At 40.1% G+C, this 27,358-nt stretch overlaps 1 protein-coding gene across 4 annotated transcripts in view; it reads right to left on the bottom strand.

The window, feature by feature from the left end:
- Positions 1-2,673: 2,673 nt before the first annotated feature.
- The window catches only part of GOLGA5 (golgin A5), a 41,026-nt gene continuing 16,341 nt past the window's right edge, over positions 2,674-27,358 (bottom strand). For 2 of the 4 annotated variants that reach the window (XM_029238973.1, XM_029238974.1), the window contains exons 7-13: positions 25,640-25,810; positions 23,089-23,217; positions 20,392-20,490; positions 15,535-15,760; positions 13,191-13,296; positions 11,427-11,490; positions 9,647-10,092 (exon numbers count right to left, since the gene is read on the bottom strand). In XM_029238973.1, the coding sequence (XP_029094806.1) occupies positions 10,012-10,092; positions 11,427-11,490; positions 13,191-13,296; positions 15,535-15,760; positions 20,392-20,490; positions 23,089-23,217; positions 25,640-25,810 (876 nt within the window). In that variant the 3' untranslated portion in view covers positions 9,647-10,011. Of the gene's footprint in view, positions 2,974-9,505; positions 10,093-11,426; positions 11,491-13,190; positions 13,297-15,534; positions 15,761-20,391; positions 20,491-23,088; positions 23,218-25,639; positions 25,811-27,358 lie in introns of those variants that run through there. The other 2 variants (XR_003796014.1, XM_029238972.1) reach the window with 2 other exon arrangements.

The following is a 27,358-nucleotide window of genomic DNA, read 5'->3' as shown; positions in this document are numbered from 1 at the left end:
TCATCTTTGGGGAGTAGCTACCTGTGAGTCAAGCTGACACAGGAGAACTAAGAAGGAAAGAGAAAGATACCAGTTGACACTGTTTGAGCACCTGGATTTAAACGTGCCTGAAGTTAGGTGAACCTATGGATTTCCTTTTTGCTTATACCAGTTTGAGCTGGTACCTGTTGCTTGCACCCAAGGAGTCCTACCTAGCCCTACAGCATGGAAATGCATAGAAAAGGTGCATTTGTTTCCTATCACTGTGTAACAAATTATCCCAATTCTAGCACCTTCAAACAATACCCATTTATTATCTTGAAACTTCTGTGGGTCAGGAGTCTGGACACAGTTTAGCTGGGTTCTCTGTTCTGGGTCTTACAAGGCTATAATCAGGATGCTGGCCAGGTCTCATCTGGAGGCTTGACTGGGGAAGAATCTCCTTCCAAGTTTGTGCAAGTTGTCAGCAGAATTCATTTCCTGGCAGTTGTATTACTGAGGGCCTAGCTTTTTGCTGCCTGTCAGCTGGAGGCTGCCATCAGGTCCTAAACGTTACACACCATCCCTTGACCCATGGGCTTCCTCAACACAGCCACTCACTTCATCAAGCCAACAAGGAGAATCCAGTCTGCTAAGATGGAATCTTACATAATGTAATGTAATCAGGAAGCTGACATCCTACCACCTTTGCCTTATAATGTAACCAAATCAAGACATTAATATCCTATTACATTTGCCATATTCTACAGGTTAGATGCAAGTCACAGATCCCATCTGCACTCATTAGGAGGGAATTACACAAAGGCATGGACAGGAGATCCTTGGGGGTCAACTTAGGGTCTGTCTGCCACAAAAGGGATGGGAAGAATCCACTCTACAACTGCCACACCCACCCCTACCCACCACTAAATTCTTATTTATTATTTACAATTGAGCACTAAAGCTCGTTTCTTCCTAATTTAAGAGGAGTTATCACTGGGAAGTGGCTGGATGGGGAGGCACTAAAAGGGCGCCCAAACTTTGGTACGGTATGGCATATGGTATTGCTTAGAATTTTTATAATGAGCATGTAGTATGTAATTTAGAAATACAATTAAAATAGAAAATTGAATATATAGTGTGACTTCCACTATAAGCTGTTTTTTCTCCACTTCTGGACCTTCCTATGTACATACACATACACAACGGGAAAAGACTGCAAGGAAACAGGCCCAGATGTGAAGACTTATTAGAGTGATGGGTCTATGGATGAATGATACTTTCTTCTTCACACTTTTCTGTATTTTTCACAATAGGAATATTACTCTAATATTATCAGATTTTGTAAAAAAGTGATTTGAAATGTTTTTTAGGTCCAATATTATGGCTGAAAATAAAGCAAACCCTCTTGTTTACCTTCTGTAGAAAGGCAATCTCCTGCCTGGGTGGCTGATGGAGTGTCTGCTTCTAGAACTCAAAGAAAGAAATCAGATGGCAGCGGGGAACACACACCTGCTTCCCCTCACACTGATAAACTCTCATCAGAATGCATCTGGCTTTGCCACAGGACGAAGCATTATTTGAAAAAATATGGCAGGTTTTCTCCAGTGACTAAAAGCTACTGGAAAGTTCTCGCCAAGAAGGTACACAGAAGACCTGGTGCCAGACAGATCTGGTAAGCTGACACGTTCAGTAACCAAACAGTCCAAGCCCATGGCTACATGAAAACAAACTAAAGACATGTTTGATTTCATTTTTATAGCTAATTAGAGGACCCTGATGGGTCTCCGAACCTGTTTGCGCGTCTGTGAATTTAGAATTAAATATGAGGACCAAAGACCACACCTGTAGTCAAAACAAATAAACAAAACACAAACTTTCAAAGTTAGGTTTACCAAGCTTGCTGCAGCCAAGGAGAAGGTGTCCTCAGGAGCATCCCAGCAGGGGAGACGAGAGGGGCTTCTTCTAGGGTTTGTGTTTGTGTTGGATGATTGTGGGGGGCATTAAAGAACCAAGGGCCTGTTCTGGGTTGGATGCTGTCAAGAAGCAGGGGCAACTGGGTGATTGAGTACTTCAGTGGCTGTCACCTAGAAGGAGAGTTAAAATGGGGCTTGAGTTGTTATTGGTGAAACAGCAGCAATTGCTCAGAAAGGAGGAATGCTTGTCGGGGGGGCGGTTAGTAATTTGGGGGCTCACAAGAGTGGCCTTTTCAATGTCTTGTTCTGAGTATTGTTCATGTCCAGCTGGGAACATGGCTGACTGTTTGTCAGTAGGGCCGTTTTCTACTTTCTCACTCCCATCCAGCTTTAAAATAAACATAGCACCCGATGAAAAACTAACACTCGGATACACTTTCAACTTAGAAAATGCTCTTTTTACCTGGGGAAATCCTTTGTGAATCTTTCCAGCTTCTCCATTCTTAAAGATTAGGAAATCGAGGGTCAGAGACATTTTAGTGACTTGCCCAGCACCACAGCTGGCTTAAGCAAGCCAGAAAGTTGTAGCATCCACCCTTAGGTTTATACTACTTTGTCACCCATCACTGTTCCTCATTAGTCCTGGTTTATAAAGTTGTTTCTTCATTCCAGAATGATGGTGTGATGGAAAGTTAAGAGGCAATTCAATTCAGCGTCAGTATTATGTTTAGGGAACTACTGTGTGATTGGGGTTCATAACCAGGGAAGGACACCGTATCAGAGTCTATTGCTGCTGTAACAAATTACCACAAACTAAGTGCCTAAAAACAACACAAATTTATTCTCTTACAGTCGTGGAGGTCAGAAGTCTGAAGTGGGTCTCACTGGGTTCAAATCAAAGTCCTGGCAGGGCTGTAATCCTTTGCGGAGGCTCTAGGGGAGAATCTGCTTCCTGGCCTTTTCCAGCTTCTAGAGGCTGCCTGCATTCCTTGGCTCATGGCCCCTCCTCCATCTTCAAAGCCAGCTATTCAATCATTCTGACTTCTGCTGTCATGACATCTCTGACTCTGCTGCTTTCTTCTTCCATCTTTTAAGGACCCTTATGATTACATCGGGCACAGCTGGTTAATTTAGGATAATCTTTTGTTACAATCCTTAATCACATCTGCAATGTTTTGACATAACATATTTATATGTTTCAGGGATTAGGACATGGACACATTTGGGGGGTGGACATTATTCTGCCTACTAGAGACACCTAGCCTGGTATTTTTTTGGTGGGGAGGGGAAGGGAGGAATTCTGACTTAATAGAGAAAGAAGCATCTAAGCTGACAGCAGGAGGGGCCAGGAAACAAGAACGGAAGTGTCTTTAAGCAGAGGGGAGGTCTGGAGGTGGAGAGAAAGCAGGGGGCATTGGTGGGTCCATCAGTCATCTATCGCTGGGTCGTGAGGCAGTAACAACCAAACTCCCAAATCTCAGGGGCTCACAAAAGCCAAGTTCTACTTTTTGTTCAAGCTACATGTCCATTGTTGACATGCGCCATGTTTTGGCTCTGCTCTACGTCCTCTTCATTCCAGGAGCAGCCCCTGTCTAGAACATGTTGGGCTCATGGTGGAGGAACAAGTTAGGGGGCAAAACCATAAGATGATGTTTAAAACTTCTGCTTGGGAATGGCTCATGCCCCTTCCACTCACATTTCATCAGCCAAAGCAAGTCAGGTCATATGGCCAAGGCTGACATCAGCGGGACAGGAAGTAAAATCTTCCCATAAGAACAGGCAGTGAATAGTTGGAACAGCAATAGACTAGGACAGTACAAAAGGCTGGAGTGTAGTAGATGTGGGGGTGGCTTCAAGCTCATGAGTGAGGGCAGATCATGCATGACTTTAAAAACCAGTTTCCTTAGAATGTAGGCTCCACAGAGATAAACCCACGCACCTATGGTCAACTAATCTATGACAAAGGAGGCAAGGATATATAATGGAGAAAAGACAGTCTCTTCAGTAAGTGGTGCTGAGAAAACCGGACAGCTACACATAAAAGAATGAAATTAGAACACTCCCTAACACCGTACACAGAAATAAACTCAAAATGGATTAAAGCCCTAAATGTAAGACTGGACACTATAAAACTCTTAGAGGAGGGGCTTCCCTGGTGGCGCAGTGGTTCAGAATCCGCCTGCCAATGCAGGGGACATGGGTTCGAGCCCTGGCCCGGGAAGATCCCACATGCCGCGGAGCAACTAAGCCCGTGCACCACAACTACTGAGCCTGCGCTCTAGAGCTCACGTGCCACAACTACTGAAGCCCGTGCACCTAGAGCCCGTGCTCCGCAACAAGAGAAGCCGCTGCAATGAGAAGCCAGCGCACTGCAACAAAGAGTAGCCCAAGCTCGCTGCAACCAGAGGAAGCCCACGCACAGCAACAAAGACCCAACGCAGCCAAAAATAAAAATAAAAAATAAATTTATAAAAGAAAAATATACAACTCTTAGAGGAAGACATAGGAAGAACACTGTTTGACATAAATCACAGCAAGATCTTTTTTGACCCACCTCCTAGAGTAATGGAAATAAAAACAAAAATAAACAAATGGGACCTAATGAAACTTAAAAGCTTTTGCACAGCAAAGGAAACTATAAACAAGACGAAAAGACAACCCTCAGAATGGGAGAAAATATTTGCAAATGAGTCAACGGACAAAGGATTAATCTCCAAAATATATAAACAGCTCATGCAGCTCAATATTAAAAAAAACAAACAACCCAATCAAAAAATGGGCAGACGACCTAAATAGACATTTCTCCAAAGAAGACATACAGATGGCCAAGAAGCACATGAAAAGCTGCTCAGCATCACTAATTATTAGAGAAATGCAAATCAAAACTACAGTGAGGTATCACCTTACGCCGGTCAGAATGGGCATCATCAGAAAATCTACAAACAACAAATGCTGGAGAGGGTGTGGAGAAAAGGGAACTCTCTTGCACTGCTGGTGGGAATGTAAACTGATACAGACACTATGGAAAACAGTATGGAGGTTCCTTGAAAAACTAAAAATAGAATTACCATATAACCCAGCAATCCCACTACTGGGCATATACCCAGAGAAAACCATAATTCAAAAAGACATATGCACCCCAATGTTCACTGCAGCACTCTTTACAATAGCCAGGTCATGGAAGCAACCTAAATACCCATTGACAAATGAATGGATAAAGATTATGTGGTACATGTATACAATGGAATATCAGTCAGCCATAAAAAGGAATGAAATTGGGTCATTTGTAGAGATGTGGATGGACCTACAGACTGTCATACAGAGGGAAGTTAGAAAGAGAAAAACAAATATTGTATGTTGATGCATATATGTGGAATCTAGAAAAATGGTACAGATGAACCGGTTTGCAAGGCAGAAATGGAGACACAGATGTAGATATGGACACCAAGCGGGGAAAGCGGCAGGGAGGGTGGTAGTGGTGCTGGTGGGATGAATTGGGAGATTGGGTTTGGCATGTATACACTAATATGTATAAAATGGATAACTAATAAGAACCTGCTGTATAAAAAAATAAAATTAAAAAAAAAAAAAAAAAAAAAAAGAATGTAGGCTCCACCAGGGCAGGATCTAGGTTGCTTGATCTTTCTAGCCCGGTATTTCTCAACCTTTTTTTTTCTTCATTATTACTCCCTACCCCAATAAAACCTTAATGTCACAGATATACTGTTATGTACCGCATGTATATTTGGGCTTTATAAATATAAACAGTAAGATACTTTTCCCCATCTAAAAATCAATTTTCACCCCCTTGAAGGTGATATCAGCCCACGTTGAGAATGCATGTTCTAGCTCCAGTTACATTTGTTTTAATTAATTCTTGAGTTCAGTTGACTTAAGCCACATTTGTGAGTGAAAGCAAATTGTTAACAGTTGATAAGTTTACATGCATAAACCTTATTATATACTTTGTGTAAACTCAGTTTAACTAGCACCACAAGAAGCTAATCGGCTAAAGAGGAGAGGTCCAGCGGAGTAGAGAGGAAACTTAATTTGCCATTAGAAAAGAACCTGATTGTACCTACATGCTGCTTTGCAGAACTTTCAAAAAGTGAATCTAAATATCGTATTGCTTTCAGAAGGCTTCTCCACGGTAAGGCAGCCTTGCCTGTCTTTTGGGAGAGTCATTAAGCAAGACTGAACTCTCCCTGATGATTAAAGGTCTTCACTATGAACATCTAGGACCAGTGAAATCCTCAGGTCACCTTTTGCTTTTATATTTTAAATTATTATGGCTTTTCCCTCTTTGGGAAAACCCTGACAAGCTGCCCAATCAAAGTCCTCGCTACTAGCAATGTGCCTGGCCAGTTACAGTTCTCTGCTCTGGCTTTGGAAACCAGACGTGCTGCGCGGACAGGACAGATCCTGAGTGAAGGTCCGAGGAGCTCTCGAGGAGTCATACGTGAATTTAGTGTTTTGCCTGATTCAGTCAATGAAGTTCAGTGAACAACAACTGAAGGCCAGTTATGTGTCAGGCAGTGTTCTAGGTGTTAAGGATATAATAGTGGATAAAAAAGGTAGTATCTTTGTCCTCACGGGATCAGAAATGTCATTTTGAGTCTATGAGCTCTGATAGCACAAGAGCGGTGGTGCCGGACAGTGAGCCGTGCTTAGGCTGGTTGATCAAAGGATGAGAGATATTGCCTTCAGATATGAAGGGCTCTGCTCTTGGATTTCATTTTTCTCTTTGTCCTTGACTTGAACAAAGATGAGGCATTAACTATGAATGCGGAGACCAAGAAGTTATGGGGGAAAGTACCAATTCATTGACCTGGTATTCTTCGCAACTACATAGGAAAATCACCTCCTTGGGTTCAGCCTGTCCTCACCTCAGCAAATTTAGCACCTTTCAGGGGCTTTGCATTTTAACCCACTGCCACTCTACTTTGCATGGCCTGTCACCTTATTCAGGCTCTGCACCAGTGTCACCTCTACAGGGAGGACTGCCCTCTCTCCTCCCCCACGTCTCTCTACACCTTTGCCTCGTTTTATTTTTATTCCCAGCATTTAACTCTTAGTGACACATTATGCGTATGTTTGTAGTCTGCCTTCCCCATTCTAAGGTAAGCTCCAAGAGGGCAGGGACTTTTGTTCGCCACTCTATTCCCAGTTCCTAGAAGAGGCCAGCACAAGGGCATGTAATTTGAACTATCTTATAGTCCTGTGATGGCTTAAGATTATATTACCACCACTTTTTTTTCTTCGAGACATCTGTAAATGAGGTTTCTGTGTGTAACACACTTGATGACTCAACTGTTCATACAAAAAAAAAGTTTTCTTTACTTGGAGGTGTTTGTGTTGGAATCTGTGTCTGAAGAGCAGACCACATGTTAGAACTGTAGAAGTTCAGAAACATTCAATCCACAGCCTTCTCACTCAGGAAGGAGTTCCTAAGAATACTAGCCTCAACATGTTCAGAATAACCACAAGACATTTTTCTGTCATTTCTTTCTTCTGACCAATCACAGCCTGAAGGGCTTTAGGCTATTAGTCCCTTTGGCTTTGCCAGTTTTGTCCTTCTACTTCCATCTAGCCCAAGATGCCCATACTGGCCTTTTCCAATACAGCTGACCTCCTAAAGTAGGGAGCTGGAGCCCAGCGAGGCATATTTGAGTAGGTTGGTTTTTTCCCCGCCCAGGGTGAGTTGTATATAAGTCTTCCTAAATGAAGGCTAGAATGTCCAGCCCCAGACATTATTCCCTTAACGACAAAACTAACCAGGGTAGACACAGTTCCACGTTTTAACAACTCATGCTTTTCCTTTGAAGTTTCTGTTCTGCAGCAATAGAAATGGTAGGTTTTAGAAAGCACGAAGTCTAGAGAAAGGGAAATCTTAAGATAATAAAATAATCTTATTTTCCAACTGACAGCTATAAATACAAAGCAGTACACTGAGAAGAAAAAAATTCAGCTTTCACACAATCCTTTTAAGTAAGTCAAGAAGGTTTCATGTTATTTGAGGATAAGTGAATGGGAGACTTTTAAAAATCCCCTAGTGTGTTAGTGGTCAAGAATACAGAAACTGAAAGTCAATTAAAGATTTAAGTAACTTCAGAAAAATAATCTCAGAAACACTTTGTCAAACTATTTCCAAAGCCAAGAATGCATAAAAACTGAACAAAAGATTTAGAGCCATCCCAACAGAAGCCAGGAGGACGCACAGAGGCGGGAAGTCCGGCAATACACGATGATGAAGCAGGTGCCATTTTCCATCTTAAGCACATAGCCTGCTTTGAATCATTTTCCGGAAATGGTTCCAAATTAGAAGAGGAAAAAAAAAAAACCTCTGAAAGATATTAATAAGTCTAAACTCTTCACTCTGTTTGAGATAAGACGTGACTTCACAGCTCAGACTCGAATAGGCTATCACCCCTGAAGAAGAACTATGACACCTAGGGACATCCCTGGTGGCGCAGTGGTTAAGAATCCGCCTGCCAATGCAGGGGACACGGGTTTGAGTCCTGGTCGGGGAAGATCCCACATGCCGTGGAGCAACTAAGCCCGTGCACCGCAATTACTGAGCCTGCGCTCTAGAGTCCGTGAGCCACAACTACTGAAGCCCGTGCACCACAACTACTAAAGCCCGCACTCCTAGAGCCCGTGCTCCACAACAAGAGAAGCCACCGCAATGAGAAGCTCCCGCACCACAATGACGAGTAGCCCCCGCTGCTGCAACTAGAGAAAGCCTGTGCGCAGCAACAGACCCAACGCAGCCAAAAATAATTAATTTAAAAAACAAAACAAAACTATGACATGTAGATTTAATAACATGTCTCTACCCTACCCTCCAAAATCTCATATCCACTTTTAGATGGTATAGAACTCTCTACCCTTTTCATTCATGTTAAATTGGAAAAAAGCCCAAACACACCTAAGATGACCTTTAAAACTTCATTCTCTGATGAAAAATAAGAAACATATACATCTAGCATACCAAAACTTTTGAAGAATTTATAGGACAATTAAAGTCATAGTACAAATATCATTAAGAATAGAAGCTGGTCAGGTTTTCTGTTAGGCACCAGCAGGCTACTGCAGAGGCATTCCTGACAGGAAGGACTATACCCTTTGCCCAGCCCAGGATCTACATATGCCAATTATATATGAAGAGAGACTGCCAGTGCCCGGCATGGACAAAATGAGAATTCAGACATGTAGATGACAAGGAAAGCCAAAACAGACATTATACTGGACTTAAGGCAAAGAAAATGTCCCTTTTCAAAGAATAACTCTATATAGTCTCTGCCTTGGAGTATTTTAAAAACACAAAGGGTGTTAAACCAAATTTGATTCCTAAGTGCTACCAGAGGGGCTATGGATGTCCTGAGCCCACCCAAGGTATAGGCTAGAGAAAAGGAAAAGAGGTGAAGGAAGACAATGGGTGAACGAATAAGAATTAAAGGAAGACAGCATGTGGGGTGGGAGGGGGAGGAAAAGAAGCGCACACACTACTAATGCAATTACAAGTGGCATCAGCTCTGATTTCTGGCTCTGCTCGTGAACGCCGATCTGGAAAGGTCTTGTTTAAATGGGAGTGAAAAATTATTATTTTTAAAAGAAAAATGCACAGTAAATTTTACTTACGTATTTATAGAAAGATTTATACCAATCAAGCATTTAACAACGTAAAAAGTAAATCTACATTTGCAAAGTTAAATATATGAAAATACAAAGCAGACTGAATTATCAAAAAGAAAACATTTTATTTATGTCACTAAATACAATTAGTTTCCCTGATTATAACCCATAACGAGTGTCACCTAAAATACAGGATGGTCTGTACAGAGGCAGGCACCCCCAGCATCTCCGTGTGTATGCATATATACACTGAGCCCCTGACCTCAGAAAAAGCAAGAGCTGAGCTCGTTAGATTATTTTTGTTTTTAGAAACTCTTACCATTTGAAGGAAATCAGAAGAAGACTTTGGTAGCAGAGTACTTGTATAATAACTTAAAAAGTTAAAAGCCTGTAGTGATAAAATAATCTTGTGTACCCTTCTCAGGAATTTCAGGCAAGTGACCCTTCTGCAGACCCCAAAACTGGAGAGAGATGACCAATCACCAAAACAACCTGGCTCAGTTCATTTGCCATGTGGTTGGTCATGGTGCATTTCTGGTGTGTAAGTCAACAGAACAATCATGACCCAGAGGTGAAGCAAAGCCTGAAGAAAGAAAAAACAATTTATGGATTAGCCAATAAATCAATCCTCCCTAAAGGCCCACTGTGCAGTGCACTGAGGGCAGGAGCTATGTCTCGTTTGTCTCTGTATTCCTGTGGCTAGTGTGTCTGCAACAGTGCAGGCGTGCAGTACGTGTTTACTGGATAAACAAGGAAGAAACAACTGTACAGTCAAATGAACTAAAAAGTGCAATGGAAGGTAATAAAGAGCTACAATACCTACAGCATTCTCAGTTGAGAGGGGCAAAGTCTTGAACACATTCACAACATGCACACGTACACATAACGAACCCATCAGGGGATTACAATGCAGAGTAGATGGCCTGATTAAAACTGCTAGGTATACATGAAGTTGGCTGGAAAGGCTTTTTAGAACAGAGTTGTGGTTGGTGTTTTGAAAGAGGGTTTAGCCATGATTTGGTGAAGAGGAGATGGGAAGACATTCTTGACAGGAATAATGTGTCAGGTTTCAGAGGTCGATTTAGGGTCCAGAACAGGACCTGCAGTGATACATTTCCACTAACTCCCTCATGGTGGTGCTGACATGATGAGGTTCCGTCACGAAGTGCCTTGCACACGAGAAGTGCAACATCTCATCTCATGCTGACAGAGGGTGCCTGTGTTCCTCATAATCTCCCCACCCAGATGTGCGCATGTTCTGAATCCTTTCTGATGCCATTCAATTTTTTTTCTTTCGCTCTCCCCATTCCCCTCATCTTAAAACCTTTTTGTTTAAAGGAGTAACTCTTCCCTCTAGTGGCTCACAAGGAAATTTCTAAGTATGCTTTTATTTCTTCGCAAGAAAATTGCCCGTCTTAATTCAGTTCAACTACTTTTAGACATCCCCACTCAGAACAGTCAGTGGGCTTTTTAGGCTCACAGAAGATATGACACGGCATCCCAAACTATGGTAACCATTTTATTAGAGCTAAGAAATCTAAGAAAGAAAATACATCACCTTTGAGATCCCTTTAGGAAATAAAGCAAAACACATGGAAATAATTAAACTTTACTTCAAGATAAAAATGAAATCAATTGTTTTGTATTGTATCACTGGAGGGGCTTAGAAATAAAGGTAATCATTAAACTGCACTACGGTTAGTTTTACTGTCGGAAAAGCTCAAGCAATTTATTTTTTAGACATAATGAATTATCAACATTACTTGCATACTTTAAGAAAAAAAACCTTAATTACCAAAAATGAGTTCTATTCTCTTTCAAAATTGATTGTTAAAAGTTTAGTCAAAAAGATCAGCAGCTGAAAAAAACTAGTTAAAAATCAAATGCAGCACTGTTTTTGCAAACAAGTTTACTTACCATATATATAATTACAAAAACTCGTGCTATGGGGTATCTTCGGAGAAAAATTCCCAGACGGATGCTGTGCAAGTGGTAGGGGAGGAGAGAGAGGAGAGAGTTACACTCAAAACATGTTCCTGTGGTAATATCTCATCATGTTTTTTAAGACTTTACTCATTTAAACTATTTATGTGGCTACCACAAAAGACAGATTATTTCTCTTTTATAGTAGATTGTTAAATGATTACTTGAAATAACCATATAAAATATCATAGCAGTGCACAAATACTTTTATCATTATTTGGGGATTGACTGCTAAGCTTTTAGCACAAGCTATTCCTCTTAATTCTTCAGCTACAACTGTAGAAGGCAAACTTGGTCCCTCTAGCAATCATTTTTCTTTTAGGAACCAAAGACAAGTATGAACACATGAATAGGAAAAAAAGAGTCTAGTTGGAATGAACCTGTAAATAGCTCATCTGGGAGCTTCAGAATGGACACAAACTTCTAAAAGGCTCCCAACTACAGAAACTCAAGTAAACACTTGAAGAGTGGGAAGCATTACGATGTCCAGACCTATTACTATGCCTTTCTGCAACATTTTTTCCCTAAGACGGATACATGTACAGATACACCTTTCTTCTACGCCCTTCTGCTTCTTTCACTACCCCTAGCACAATGCCTTGCCTTGCATATATGTTCTCTAAAAATTAATATGTATGTTGAATACATTAATAGTTGAAATAGATGTGCTCAGTACTGTGGAGACAGTGACTATGGCATCCAAGGCTCATGGCTTCAGGAATCCAAGTTAGTAAATCATCCTCATTTTTAACACCACAGCTCTATCGTGACACAAAAAGGTAAGAAGAGACTGTTCTGTTAGGCAGCAATTCATTTCAACTATGTTTAATTACAAAAACTAAAAGGCAAGAGAGTTTAGTAGGTTATTTAGATATGAACTTTATCAAGGCTATACACATATACTGGTAAAACGTTTTCTTTATAAGGTGGGTGACTACTAGTATAAAAAGTTTTATTTATAAATATATATAAGATATATATAAATTGTTATTTATATAGTATATATCAAATATATATGAAAATAAGGACTATTCATTTATATATAGCGGCATCTTTTATTCTAACCATATGATGAAGTAAGGAGAGAAAACATTCAAATGGATGCATTTACATGATACAGGCTTTCTCAATGAAATTTAATGAGTTTTCAAACAGAGTTTATTACAGAAAGAAGAGAAATGATCAGAGTTAAACACCTTCAACAAAACACAGGCACTGGCAGACCTCTTAAAGCAATTTCATGACACTGAAATATCAGCTTGGGGGACCTCCTTGGTGGTCCAGTGGTTAAGACTCCGGGCTCCCAAGGCAGGGGGCCCGGGTTTAATCCCTGGTCAGGGAACTAGATCCTGCATGCCACAACTAAACATCCCGTATGCTGCAACTAAACATCCCGTATGCTGCAACGAAGATCCCGCGTGCCGCAACTAAGACCTGGTGCAGCCAAATAAATAAATAAGTATTTAAAAAAAAAAATCAGCTTGGGAATTCCCTGGTGGCCCAGTGGTTAGGACTCCGCGCTTCTACTGCAGGGGGCCCGGTTCAATCCCTGGTGAGGAAACTAGTCCCGCAAGCCGCATGGCGCAGTCAATCAATCAATCAATATCAGGTCTGCTGGACAGGACTCACTATGACTGAAATCACTGGAGAATGTTACAAAAATATGGTCCGTCACTCACTGGTGCTGGCGCTGCTTACCTAAACTGGTCAATTGAACTAGCAGCTTTGCGGACTTTTCCATACATTCCTGCCAGATTAGTTTCTGTGTCAGTAAAAAGAACAGGAACGTTTCGCAGACGTGTGCCTGTTTAAACAAGAAAATAAGTAATTAACGTACAGACACCAAAGTCAACTTTCTAACAAAATTACAGTTGAATATACCTTATGTTACATATGGAAGAAATTCTCAAGGTCAACTTTTAAGCAATAACCAAAGGTGAAAACATGAAAAAAAAAAGACAGTTTAAATATGTAAACTTCCATACCTGCAAAAATCAAAATTCAAAAACTAAGAAAATTATTTTCCTATGAAATTAGCAAAAATCAGAGTTTACCAAGTATTGGTGAGAGGCAGCATTAATGGGCACTTTCTTCCTGGGCCTGCAGGAGTGAGGCCACACACCCTTTCTACAAAGCTGGTAACTCCCAAATTCGCATCTCCAGCCCAGCCCACCTCCAACTCCAGGCTCGTCCATCAGCCTTTCATTTCCATCTGGATGTCTAGTAGACATCTCAACTTAGCACACCGCGCACTGTTATCCTGATTGCCTGCCCTTGCTGCCAACCTTCTCTTCCTGCAGTTTTCCCCATCTCAATACACAACTCCACTTTTCCAAAAACCTTTAACTCCTTTCTCTCAAACTCCACATCTGACCTGCCCGCAAATTCCACCTGCTTTCCTTTAAAACAAATCCTGAACCCACCCCCCCTCCATCCCCACTCTGGTCTGAGTCACCAGCATGTCTTACATGGGTTAATACCATGCCCCTCCCTGGTCTCCCTGCCTCAGTGCTTAGCTCTCTGCAGTCTACTCTTGACACAGCAGCCAGAGACATCTTGTTAAAATATACAGGTCAGCTCAGTTACCCCTCTCAAGACCCTTCTATGGCTTCCGACTTCATTCAGAGTAAAAGTCCTTATACAGACCTAAACAGCCTCCTCCAAGTTCTGGCCCCTCATTCAGTCTACTCCAGCTGCACTGGTCTCCTGCAATATGCCAGCTATACTCCTGCCTCAGGGCCTTTGCAATTCTCTCTGCTTGGAACACTTTTTCTGTAGATCTCGTCATAGTCTACTACCTGACTTCCTTTGGGACTTTAATATAATGCCACCTTTTCAACAAGGTCTTCCTTGACTACCCTGTTTAAATTATTATCCTCTCCTCACATGTGGCACCCTGCACATCTTTCTCTGCTCCATTTCCCTCTGTAGCACATATCTCCAGCTCATACCACTTGTTTACTGCCTGTCTCCTCCCCTGTATTCCCCCACGACACCAGAATGTGAGATCTATGGGGCAGAGAGTCTGGCCTCTTGTTGGCCACTGTATCTCTGCAACAGCACCTGATACTGAGTGGGCACTTAATAATTATTTGCTGATTTCGGGAACAAGAATCAAAAGCCTTTAAATGTGTGTACTTATTGACCCAACAGTTCCATTTCTGATCATTTATCAATCTCCAACAATAAGGAACTGATTAAACAAACTACAGTATTTTCATGTGATAAATTTCTATAAAGCAATATATACATATTGTATGAAATAATTATTAAAATATATTAATATGAAAAAAATTAAAAATCAATAAAACAAGTACTGCAAACATACATAGGAAAAAAGTCTGGACAAAGATGTTCCAAAATGTTACCTGAGGGCAACAGATTATCAAGTGATTTTAATTTCCTTTTTTTTGCATTTCTTTTTATACTGAGACTGTGTTATTAAAAAATATATATAAAATAACATGTTATTTGAAAAAAAGTTCTAAAAATGTAAAGCCAAAGAACTAAGATTTGTTGAATGACTACTTTGTAGTCAAAGTAGTTATGAAGTTCTAAGACTAAAAACCCGATCTGTTGAAACTTATGCTAAAATCTTCAATATTCTTCTTGATCATGTATTTTGAGAATCTATACATTTCTCCATTAAAATTATAGAGCACGGATATACTCATGAGACTATGTATTAACTTTAATATTAATAATTATGGTTATTAAAGCAAGTCTTACTTTAAGATTCCTGAAAGCCCCTCTCAACTGAATTATTTGTCCTCACCACCCTGTTAAGTGTCCTGGGCCTTCTTCTCCAGGTTCGAAACCAGTGTGGGATAGTAATCAGCCCATTGTCCAGTTCATGAACGATCATATCAAACAGTGCATAGCCCAGGCCTCGAGAAAAGTGGCTGCTTTGTTAGATTAAGCTTCTTTTTAAACAAAAATGGTCTTTCTCTAACTTTTCAAATCATGTTTGGATTAGCAATTGAAAATTAAGGCAATGAAATATTCTTTTGAGATTCCCTATTTTTTTTTTTTTTTTTTTTACCTTCACCACCGTCAACTCCAGACATGTTAATAGAAGACCCATTACTACTGCTTCCAGCGGCGGAGTTCATTTGCTGCTCAAGGCGCTCCAGCTGGAAGACCAGAGAGTTCTTCTCTGTGCTGAGACTCTCCAGCATAGTCTGCTTCTGGATGAGAGTCTCTGTCAGCTGATGGAGTCGGTTTTCTAACTCAGACTGACTGCTATTGCTTAAAGCTTTATTCGTAAGCTGAAAGGCAAAGTATTCATAAGATTACTACATAAAATGAAAGGCACACAACACAGAAACCACGTTACTACATTCCCACAGGTAAACCGTGGCATTAAATGATTTCTCAAAACTCTACGATTCTTTCACCATCTACAGAAGCGATTTTCAAACTGTATTAGTGGACCATGAAATCAATTTGGTGGGTCACAGTTGCCATTTAAAAAAACAGAACAGAATAGTACATAGAGGGCACAGCATACAGTGTGTGTGAGTATTCTTTTGTGAAACTTCTGTTTTGGTTTTATACGTGTAAGTGTGTGTGAGTATAGAGACATGACTTAAATTGTATTTCTTGCTATGTCATCACAGTCAAAAACATTTGAAAGCACTGGTACACGGGACACAGTTCAAGCTTCTCAACCTGGATTCAAAACCCTCCGTAAGTCAACAGTTGTGGTGCACTGCAAAAACCACAATCTCTGCACTGCAATTTCCTAGCTACCTGACCTTGGACAAGTTGCTACACTTCCCCCAATCTGTTTGCTCACCTGTGAGGATAAGAGTGCCTTTTGCACATGGCACTTTGGATATGAAAGGAGAATTTTCCTAGTAGGGTCTGGCTGACAGTTGCTCCTTAATAACTTCATTCCATCTTCTATTTGCTCTCACCTGTATCATCTTCCTCTGTTCCCATTTGGCCTCTGCTCTGCTGTTCAAATTTTCCCTTTTGGGCAAACCCAGTCCCCTTCTCTTCTCCCCAGTCCCCTCCTCTTCTCCAGGCTCTGCCTCCCTTCAAAGCCTCTTCCTTGAAGCCCTTTCCAACTACTCCAGCCCGAGCTGATCTCAGCCTTCTTTTAGACTCCTACTGACTATCTTGGCATTTAGCTTCACTATGGTAACAATTTTGCCTCCTCAATGAAACTGCCAGTCAGCTCTGTGAGGGCAAGAATCACTGTCTGCATCAACACAGTCTGGAAAAGAGGCTGAGAGACTGATCTAAGCTGAAAACCCCAGCTCTGCCACTTCTTAGCTACAACCTAGGGCAAACTACAAGCTACACTGAGGTATAGCTGACTTTTAGTTTCAGGTATACAACTTAATGATTTGAGATTTGTATACACTGTGAAACGATCGACACAATAAGTCTAGTTACCATCCATCAAGCTTCCTTCCTTCTAAACCGCTTACAGCACTCCCACAAATTAATTGCAGGGCTAGGTCTACAATAAGTAACTACGAAATGGAATTATATTGAGTATAAACTAAGATTTACTTACTATTAAAAAGGAATGCTCAATTTTAAGATTGTACTGTGATCCCCAATCTACTTACTCCACACTTCAATATTTTTGAGTTGAGGCAAAATTTACATTCAGTGAAATACCCAGATCTTAAGTATAAAATGAGTTTCAACAAACGTATTAACCGTGCAACCAACACCCAGATAAAAACACAGAATATTTCCATCGCTCCCAGACAACACTGCGCTGCTTTCTATAACCAGAATTTAGTTTTGCCTTTTCTTGAATTTCCTATAAATGGAATCATACGGTATGATCACTTTTGTGTGCGGCTTTTTAAAAAGATTTATCCGGGGCTTCTCTGGTGGCGCAGTGGTTAAGAATCCGCCTGCCAACGCAGGAGACATGGGTTCGAGCCCAGAAAGATCCCACATGCCGCAGAGCAACTAAGCCCGTGCACCACAACTACTGAGCCTGCGCTCTAGAGCCTGCGAGTCACAACTACTGAGCCTGCGCACCACAACTACTGACGCCCATGCGCCACAACTACTGAAGCCTGCGTGCCTAGAGCCCATGCTCCACAACAAGAGAAGCCACCACAAAGAGAAGCCCGCACACCACAACGAAGAGTGGCCCCCGCTCGCCGCAGCTAGAGAAAAGCCCACATGCAGTAACAAAGACCCAATGCAGCCAAAAATAAAATAATGTTTAAAAAAACTAAAAAAATAAAAAGATTTATCCATGTTGTTGTATCAGTAGTTTCTTTTTATCGCTGAGTAGTATGCAATGTGTTTATCCATGTACTTTTTTTTTTTAATTAATTAATCTTTGGCTGTGTTGGGTCTTTGTTGCTGTGCACAGGCTTTCTCTAGCTGCGGCGAGTGGGGGCTACTCTGTGTTGTGCGTGGGCTTCTCATTGTGGTGGCTTCTCTTATTGTGGAGCACGGGCTCTAGGCGCGCGGGCTTCAGTAGTCGTGGCATGCAGGCTCAGCAGTTGTGGCGCACGGGCTTAGCTGCTCCGCAGCATGTGGGATCCTCCCAGACCAGGGCTCGAACCCCTGTCCCCTGCATTGGCAGGCGGATTCTTAACCTGCGCCACCAGGGAAGCCCCCACGTACTTGTTGACAGACACTTCAGTTGTTTCCAGTTTGGGCTATTTATGAACAAAGCCACTACAAATATTCCTGTACAAGTCTTTCTGTGGGCATATGGCTTCACTTAGACTGAGTAAATATCTGAGGCTATAAGGTTAGATGTATGTTGTTAACCTTATCAGAAACAGCCAGTTTTCCAAAGTGGCTGCACTACTGTACCCTTCCACCAGCAGAGTATGACAGTTTCAACTGCACCACATCCTCAACGCGTGGTATTGCCCATCTTTCCACTTTCTGCCAGTCTAGTGGGTGTGGAGTGCTGTATCTCCCTGAGGTTTTAATTTGCATCTCCCTGATGACTAATGATTTTGAGCACCTATTTATGTTCTTATCTGGCTATTCATAATCTTCTTTTGTGAACTGTCTACCCAAGTCTTTTGTCCATTAAAAGAAAAGTAGTTGTGCATCTCTTTAGTTTCAGTAAGAGTCCTTATCCTGGTCACAAACCCTCTGCCAGCTGTGCTATGCATTGTAACTAGCTCCTCCCAGTCTGTTGCTGACCTCTCTTCATTTTTGTAATGGAGTCTCTTGACAAGCAAAAATTTTTAATTTTGATGAAGTCCAATTTTATCACTTTTTCCGTCTAGGTTAGTGCTTTTTGTGTCCTAAGAAATCTGTCTTCTCCCAAATTGCAAAAGATTTCCCTATACATTCTTGTAGGAGCTTTGTAGCTTACACCTAGCTTCATTCCAAATCAATTTTTGTTAATTTTACAAGTCTAATTAGGGGATAAAGATCAAGGTTCATTTTTTTCCACAAGTTTTTATCTAGTCCCATAAAATAGTTTTTAAAGAATGAAAAAATAGTCAAACTGCAATGTAATTTTTTTATTATTATTATTTGGTTGCATTGGGTCTTTGTAGCATGTGGGATCTTTCGTTGTGGCAAGCGGGCTCTCCATCGCTGTGCACAGGCTTCTCTCTAGTTTGTGGTGTGCAGGCTCTAGAGCACACAGGCTCACCAGTTGCAGCACACGGGCCCAGTTGCCCCGCAGCATGTGGGATCCTAGTTCCCCGGCCAAGGATCGAACCCACGTGCCCTGCACTGGAAGGCAGACTCCTAACCACTGGACCACCAGGGAACTCCCATGCAATGTAATGTTTTAACAAAGATATTTTTCTCCGAGGAGGCCCAAAGGTAATAAGATAAGCAGAAATAGCATTTTTTATTGTTCACTCAGTATATATCTTAACTCACTAATTGAGTGGGGTTCTGTTCTGTTTTGTTTTGTTTGCAGTGTATTAAGGGGTTGATATCTTTTTAAATTGTACAACTTCCTTCTTACTTAGATGAAAAATCTTTCAGAGATAACCTCCTATGGTTAATTCTTGATTAACAGAAATACCACAATATCTTAGACATAGTATGTACTCAATAAATATTTTTAAAATATTGGAATGTTTACCTAAGCATTAAACTGATTGATGGTTTATGCTCCTTTCTTTTCTTTAATTTTCTGTTAGCAAGTCATCTTACCATTTGTAATCATTTCACAAATGTAGGAAAGGGAAGGAGAAGGGAACACTCAAAATCAGTTAGCTGTCCCCAACTCATAAAAATTTAAAGTTTTTAAACATTTTAAATTATGGACTACTAAGAAGTCTAAGAACTTAAAAAAATTAAAATTATTTGACTTTTCATGTTCAAACAAAGTCATCACCTAACTGAAAAATGAACTAGTCAATCTTTATGCAAATTATTTAAATGATCAATAAGTTCATTATTTATTAAGTCAATCATGTGAACATAAGAGAGGACAGTGTATAATGACAGGGTAAGTGAATGCACGATTTTGTCAGTTAATGATAAAGACTCTGGCAAATCTGAGTGGTAGGCACATGTTATTTTCTATGTTTCACATTTTCAGTTATAAAAAGGTCTTAGTGACTCTAATGAAAGATCTATTAATAAGAAAATGTATCGTTGGATTTTTCTTAGGAAAACACAACTGTAAAATTGGCAATCAGCAAAACTACCACTGAAGTTAGACGGTATGAAATTCTGGAGTAACCCACATCTCCTTGGGTGACTGGTTACAAGATACCTGTATAAGAAGCAAGCCCTAGAATACAGCAAATGCAGACTCAAATGGCATTCGACGAAAATTCTATATCACATTGAAAATAACTTACCTCACTACTCCAACAATAGGATTCAGGTGAAAATACAGGAAAAGAAAGTCTTACTGTATCTCTAAAAAAAAATGTAGTTTTACAATGGTATCTTTGCTCAAGTTGTGAATGCTGCTTCATACCTGATTCCTGAGTTTTTGAATTTCATCTTCTCGATCTTTAATTCTGCTTTGCAATGTGTTCTTTGTTCGATACAGGTCTTCTTCCATGTAGTGGAATTCCTACAAAGTGAGGCACAAATAAACAAAAGCTAAGTCAGTGCTCCCTATGTCATCTCCAGTACCTGAAACAATGCTTGACACAAGGTAGACACTTGATCAATATGTGCTGCGTGTATACTGAATGAGTAAATGAACAGACTTCAAGGGATCTGATGAAAAGTTAATACTTCAGCATGATGTATCAATTTGTATATGATGACTATCTAAGCACAAGTCTTTTTTTTTTTTTTTAAATAAATTTATTTATCTATTTATTTTTTGGCTACGTTGGGTCTTCATTGCTGCGTGCGGGCTTTTCTCTAGTGGTGGTGAGCGGGGGCTACTCTTCGTTGCAGTGTGTGGGCTTCTCAATGCAGTGGCTTTTCTTGTTGCAGAGCACGGGTTCCAGGTGCGCGGGCTTCAGTAGTTGTGGCTCATGGGCTCTAGAGCTCAGGCTCAGTAGTTGTGGCGCACGGGCTTAGCTGCTCTGTGGCATGTGGGATCTTCCTGGACCAGGGCTTGAACCCGAGTCCCCTGCACTGGTAGGTGGATTCTTAACCACTGTGCCACCAGGGAAGTCCCAGAGCACAAGTCTTTATTGGTCATATGTTTTCATTTTTCTTGGGTAGAAAAATGTAGGAACAGAACTGCTGGATCATATGATAAGTGTATGCCTAGCATAAAGGAAGAAAACCTGCCAAACTGTTCTCTGAATGCTTTTCAAAATACCTGTACCATTTTGCATTCCTACAGGAATATGAGAGAGTTCCAGTTCTTCTACATCCTTTCCAACATTTGGTACTGTCAGTCTCTGTAAGTGTGGCTATTACAGTGGGCATGTAGTGATATCTCACTGTGGTTTCAATTTGCATGCCCCTGATGATTTTGGGCAGCTTTTCACGGGCTTATTTTTATCAGGCAATATCTTGCACCTGTTTTGCTCCATTACTGATAAAACACAGAGAGAGGAAAAAAAGAAATACCTCCAAATTCACTAACAACTGCACCAAACTAGTTTGTACGATGGACAGGATCGGTAAGAGTCAGGTGAGAATTAAAGAGTAAAGCAATGCCAGGAAAGAAAGAGTAAATCATTAAGTACCTTCAAAAGCATTACGTTTAACGGTGCAAAGTAAGGGGAGCTGTATGAAGAAGTAACGTGATATGGAATCAAACTGCTAGAGACTACTTTAGACATTTAGTTCAACCTGCTCACTTCACAGACTAAAAAAACTGAGATAAGTGAGAAAAGAGAAAATGAGGAAGGTAATGAGGTTAGGTAGGGGAATCATAATTTACAAGAAGGTTTGCCCAGTTTCTTTTAAGCTCTAGGCTAGCATAAAATTTAAGGCTGAAATTTACTTAAATTACTTAAAGGACTATTTAATCCCAAGATTAAGTACTTCCCATCCAGAACACCTGATTACTAAATAAATAGCCTAGAGCTACATTCAGCTCCACTTTCCTCTACTTAATTCCCTCATTTTAGAAAAGGGCACTGCAAGTGGATGTGTAAAACCATCGGCCATAATAAAATGAAAGTTATCTCACTAAACATCAAGAACATCAAATTCTTGCCTTTTAATATATACTAGCTCCTTAAATAAATTAAAATGCAATTTCTGAAAGGAGAGCTAATCTTACAACCAAATTATCTAAGATAGCCTATGATGTACCCTACAGGTTGTTACTCAGTGAATTTTTCTCTTACTACTCAGGAAATCACTGTCATGATAAAAACAAACACTTCCCTGAAAATAGAACCAGTTTCAGAAATGATAAATCCTAATGAAAAAAATCTTCAAAGAATATAAATATGCAAAGCTGGAAACGTTGTAAGTGATGTGCTGAGGAATATACAAAGCTTTCCCTTTTGTAAAATGAAGAGAATAGTGATTTTATTGTGAAGGTGAAATAAGATTATGTATACTAAGTACCTATAACGATGTTGTTACTCAGTAAATTATAGATGTTACGAATATTAAATATAGATTCTTATTGTGAAAATGTGACTGTAAACATGTTTAACTGTGTTAGTACTGAAACTATCATATAAGTACATTGAAGTAAAATAATTTGGCTTGGAGAGCAGACAACTGCTAATTGAATAATGAAATATAATTTTAAACATGATTTGTAAGTAAAGTCTGTTATAAGCATTTTTTCTCAAAACAGAAAAAGCAGTCTATTATGGCACTAATGTTGTATTTATATTTCTATTAAATAGAAGTTACTACTGTTTCTAGAAAGTAAAAATCTGATAAAACACAAAAATCGACTGATGTTTTCAAGTGTTCTAATATACATACTCTGACAAGGAGATACAATAAAATACAGACAGAGCAGTAGAAAGAATTCTGGGCTCTGGGACAGGAATCCTGGATTCTATTCTGTTCTCTAATTAGCTGTGTGATATTAAGCAAGTCTCAAAATCATTTTGTGTCGCTATATTTCACCTGTTAAAACAAACGAACAACGAGGAGGGTGGGTTGGTAATAAGGTAGGAGGGGCCTCTGAGCTCATCCTCTAAGAATTTCAGTAAGCTGCTTTACTAGAAGTCTCCTCATATGACCGCTAGTGGACAGTCTTCCTAGGTAATCATCAATCTAAAATCCTTACCTGCTTCTGTCGGTCCAATTCTGCCTCTAGTTCCTGTTTGGCTGCTTTTTGTCCAGCTATTTGGTCTTGCAGATCCTGTAATTGTTCTCTCGCTGATTCTGCTTCACTAACCTGCTGAGCCTCCATATCCTAAAAAGATGAACCGTACATGTGAAAGCAATGATGAACTGTTCAGTTCAGTATTCACTGAGTGATGATAATGTGCTGTGAACAGGGCTCAAGAGGCACTGGGGGGATAAAGATGGATGAGACACAGACGCAGACTAAACGGAGCACAAAAACTGGCACCTCCTTATATAACACGGCAAATGGTGAGAGAGATGGACAGGATGCTGCAGCAGAAACCATTTGGTTTAATGACCGTGAGCAGACAGCGGCTCACGGGGAGATGTATCTCTCTATTCAAAAGCAACAATTTCAAGAATAGAAACGTAACATCAAAAGGACTTCACTGCCTTAGTCCCCTGAAATTGCAGGTTATAATTAGTTTTTGTACACGTGTGGTTATCAACATACAGTAACATACAGTGAAAATAACTTTTCTCTCATATCACCTGAGGTTAGTATATTTCTTTTTTAGCTCTATTACTATCATCTGTTTTCACATCTTCCCATATTTCTCACTCTAACTTCTTCACTTGGTGTCACTTATTCAAACTCAAAAACCAGCTTCTAGATATCTGTGAAATCCACTAGTGGCAAAGAACATTGCTCTGGGTTTCTGTATTTTCCCTCTATGGGTTAATAAGCACAAGTCCATTCATACAGTACTACATGAAACAAAAACTGGCATCTTAACTTTGCTTTTTATCTTTTGGTACATTGTGTTATATACTCATCTCCACAAACTCTGGCACTTCGCATATTGTTTCAAAGAACGGACAGATTAATGATACTCCCAGATAACCACAGTAAAATACTCTAAATTCACACAACTTTGTGGACTTAGTGGAAAACAGCAATAAGTTATTTTTCCCTACCATTTTCAAGGTGAGTAGAAAGTAGACTAATCTTTGTTATAAATTTGACTAAATCCGATAAATTCTCAAGAGATAGGCAGTAAGTGCAGTGGTTAAGGATACATGTCCTGGAATCAGACAGACTGGGTTCTAATCCTGGCTCTGCTACTTTACGAGTCATGGCAAGTTACTTTCCTTCTCTGCACCTAAATTTCTTCAAACTGTAAAATGAGAATGCATCATCTCCCTCACAGGGTTCTGGTACAGAATAAATGAAAGGACATATGTCGAGGGCTCTGTGCAGCGCTTGGCACATGAAGTGCTCAGCAAATGAAAGCTGCTATAATTAACAATTCTTCCATTTTGCCAGACCTAATCCTACAGTCCTTATTATCAATTTCATAAACTTCTTGAGAAAGGATAGAAAAATGTGTCAATGTCATCAATGGTGCTGGGGTAGGGATGAGATATTAAAGTAAAACAAATCATATTTTTCATAATCTCACACAAAAGACACAGAATAGATAGGAAAAAGTTTAGCATTTATTCAATTTCAAATTCATGGGACTTAAGTCTTTGGAATTCAAAATTATTTAGAGAAAAAAGATCCTACACTTTAAAGGACAGTAAGAAAAAAACCCCGAAATAATAGCAGCTACTATTTACTGAGCCTATTATGTGTCAGGAACAGTGCTACGCCCCTTATACATAGTATCCCTTATTCTCAAGAGAACCTTGTTCTCATCTGCAACTACAGATGAGACAACTAAGGCTCAGTGAGATGTGGTACCTGGTGTAAGGTAACACATCTACTAAGTGCCAAAGCCAGGATACAGGATCTGCATCTAGATCTGACAGTCAAACCCATATCCCAGACAAGCCAGCCCATTCTCACAACTTCCATACCTGCCACTGTTGTTCATGTACATCTTACAAATCAGTAATTTCCTAAGTTAATGCATGGATAAGTATTCTTGGAAGAAAGTTGTTGTTTTTTTTTTTTCTTTTTTAAGAACAGAAGGCTCATTACCCCACACTTTTATCTTTCCCATCCTCAGAGACCCCTTCTATGTCAAAGACCCCATGTTTAAGATAAATAAGTGGCCCAATTTTACCTTTCGATTAAATATATTAATTACACAAACTATAAATTATAAGATTACGCGTGAAACTATAAAAGATCATCCCTAAGCCCATTCTAATGTTAGACAACACCCTAGTTTTAGAAACAAGCCCAAATCTCATTTGTTTTTAACCACTAGAATGTTAGGTCCATAAATATGAAGACTGTCTGGTTCTCTGTTATAGCTCTAAGCCTAGAAGATGCCTGGCACATGGCAAATACCTGGTAAGTATTTGCTGAATGAATCAATCTGGTTACCTATCTTTCTTATTCCTATAACTTTAAGTCAATCAATGGACAAGAAACCTATTGCTTTAGATTCACTTCTATATGGTAACTAATATTCCCAAAGTTTCGTACATTATTTCACCAATACCCTTCCCCCAAAATACAGAATCCATCATGTCTCAAGCTACTAATACCTGAGGGTAAATGGCTGTTTGTGAAGCTGAACAGTAATGTATCTTACCTGTAATTCAGATCTCAGCTGATGTATCTGGCCCATCAGTTTCTGTATTTCCTCCCTTTGCATCTCCTTCTCATGCCGAAGTTCTTCTAGTTCCACGCTATTTGCAGTACTGCTATCTAGGCCTTCAAAACCAGATCCTTCCTTTAAGCTGTTAATCAATTTTTCTTTAGACTATCATAAAAAAAAGAACAGCAGGGATTAGCTTGTACACTGAATATCATCTACCACACACCAATTAAACTGCTATGGGAATATTCCAATTATATTCTCCACCAGAGAAAGTCCACAGAATGTTAAATCCATAGGGATAAAAATGCAACAGAGCTTTGCTGTACAGTGTTCTTGGACTGTAGTCCCCAGGACCATGTTATTGTTGAAAACTTGTTATTAACAAGATTCTTCTCATCCTTTCTTATACTTCCTCCCCCACACAATCACATTCCACTCAACAAATATCTATGGAGAACCTACAATGGGTTTGGCACTATGCTAAGCATCCTATGTAATAAAGACAATGTCACTCCAGATAGCACCCTCTGCCTTATAAACTAAAAGGGAAGTGACAAATATCCGATACAAGGCAGAGTTCTGAGCAGAAAAAAATACACTTCTGGGGAAGAGAAGGCTTTACTTGAAAGATAGCTCTTATACTGGTCCTGGAAAATGGCTAAGATTTTAAAAGGTGTAGAGAAAACAGAGGACAAAGCGTAAAATGAAAAAGCACAAGGGCCCAAGAGTATCCCGGGATGCATTCAGACAGAATGTCAGGACCAGTGTGTGAGGGCTTCGGATACCAGGCTAAAATGTGTGAATTGTACTGGGCAGTCCAGAGCCAGTTACCAGGAAGTGGATAAGGAAGTGACATGACCAGAGGTGCGTTTGAGGAAGGTAACTCTGGCAGAGGTTTAAAGCGGCAGCTCACAAACTATCGTCGATGGGCCAGATCTGGCCTGTGGCCTTTTGTATAGCTCACTAAGCTAAGAATGGTTCTTTACATTTTCAAAGGATTATAAAAAAGTAAAGACAAAGAATATGTGATGAAGATCACATACAGACCTCAAAGTCTACAACAGGTACTATTTGGCACCTTACAGAAAAAGTTTGCCGACACCTAGTATAAAAGGTAAGTTGGAAGAAGAGATCTGACATGGGAAGACTAGTTTAAAAAGTGCTGTAATCCTAGGCCAGTAATAAAAAGGACCATTGGTTCCTTCACCATAAATATTTGAAAGTCACTCTCCTCCATCAAAGACAGTTTCTCCTTTTTATGGGTGATGTCTTCAAGCTTTTATGTATTTTTCAAATTTTCTATAATAAACATGATTAGATCTACATCTATATTTATATATTCATACCTCCATGTGGCTAAACAGCAGACCTCTCTACTGAGCTTCAGGCCTACATTTCTGATGCCCTTCCTGATACTTTCACCTCGATGTCACATCAATATTGCAAACTCACCATAAGTTATCATAATCTCCTTCAATCCTAAACCACTGTCTTTCCTTTTTCCCTTTTGTAGTAGTACACGGGAGCATCATTCGTACACTCACACCAGAAACCTGGAATCATCCTAGCTTCCATTTACCTTTTTCTCTCTTCTTCCAATTAAATCTCCAAGTCTCATATATTCTACCTCCTACATTTCTCCTAGCAGTCCCTGGTTTGTCATCCTCACTGCCACAAACTCAGATCAGGTCCTCATAATTTCCTACCATC

The sequence above is a fragment of the Monodon monoceros genome, unplaced genomic scaffold (genome assembly GCF_005190385.1).
Source record: "Monodon monoceros isolate NGI ecotype Baffin Bay Population unplaced genomic scaffold, NGI_Narwhal_1 Super_Scaffold_21, whole genome shotgun sequence".
NCBI classification, from domain to species: domain Eukaryota; kingdom Metazoa; phylum Chordata; class Mammalia; order Artiodactyla; family Monodontidae; genus Monodon; species Monodon monoceros.
The sequence above is the reverse complement of the archived record's forward strand: the minus strand, read 5'-3'. Positions and strand labels throughout refer to the sequence as shown.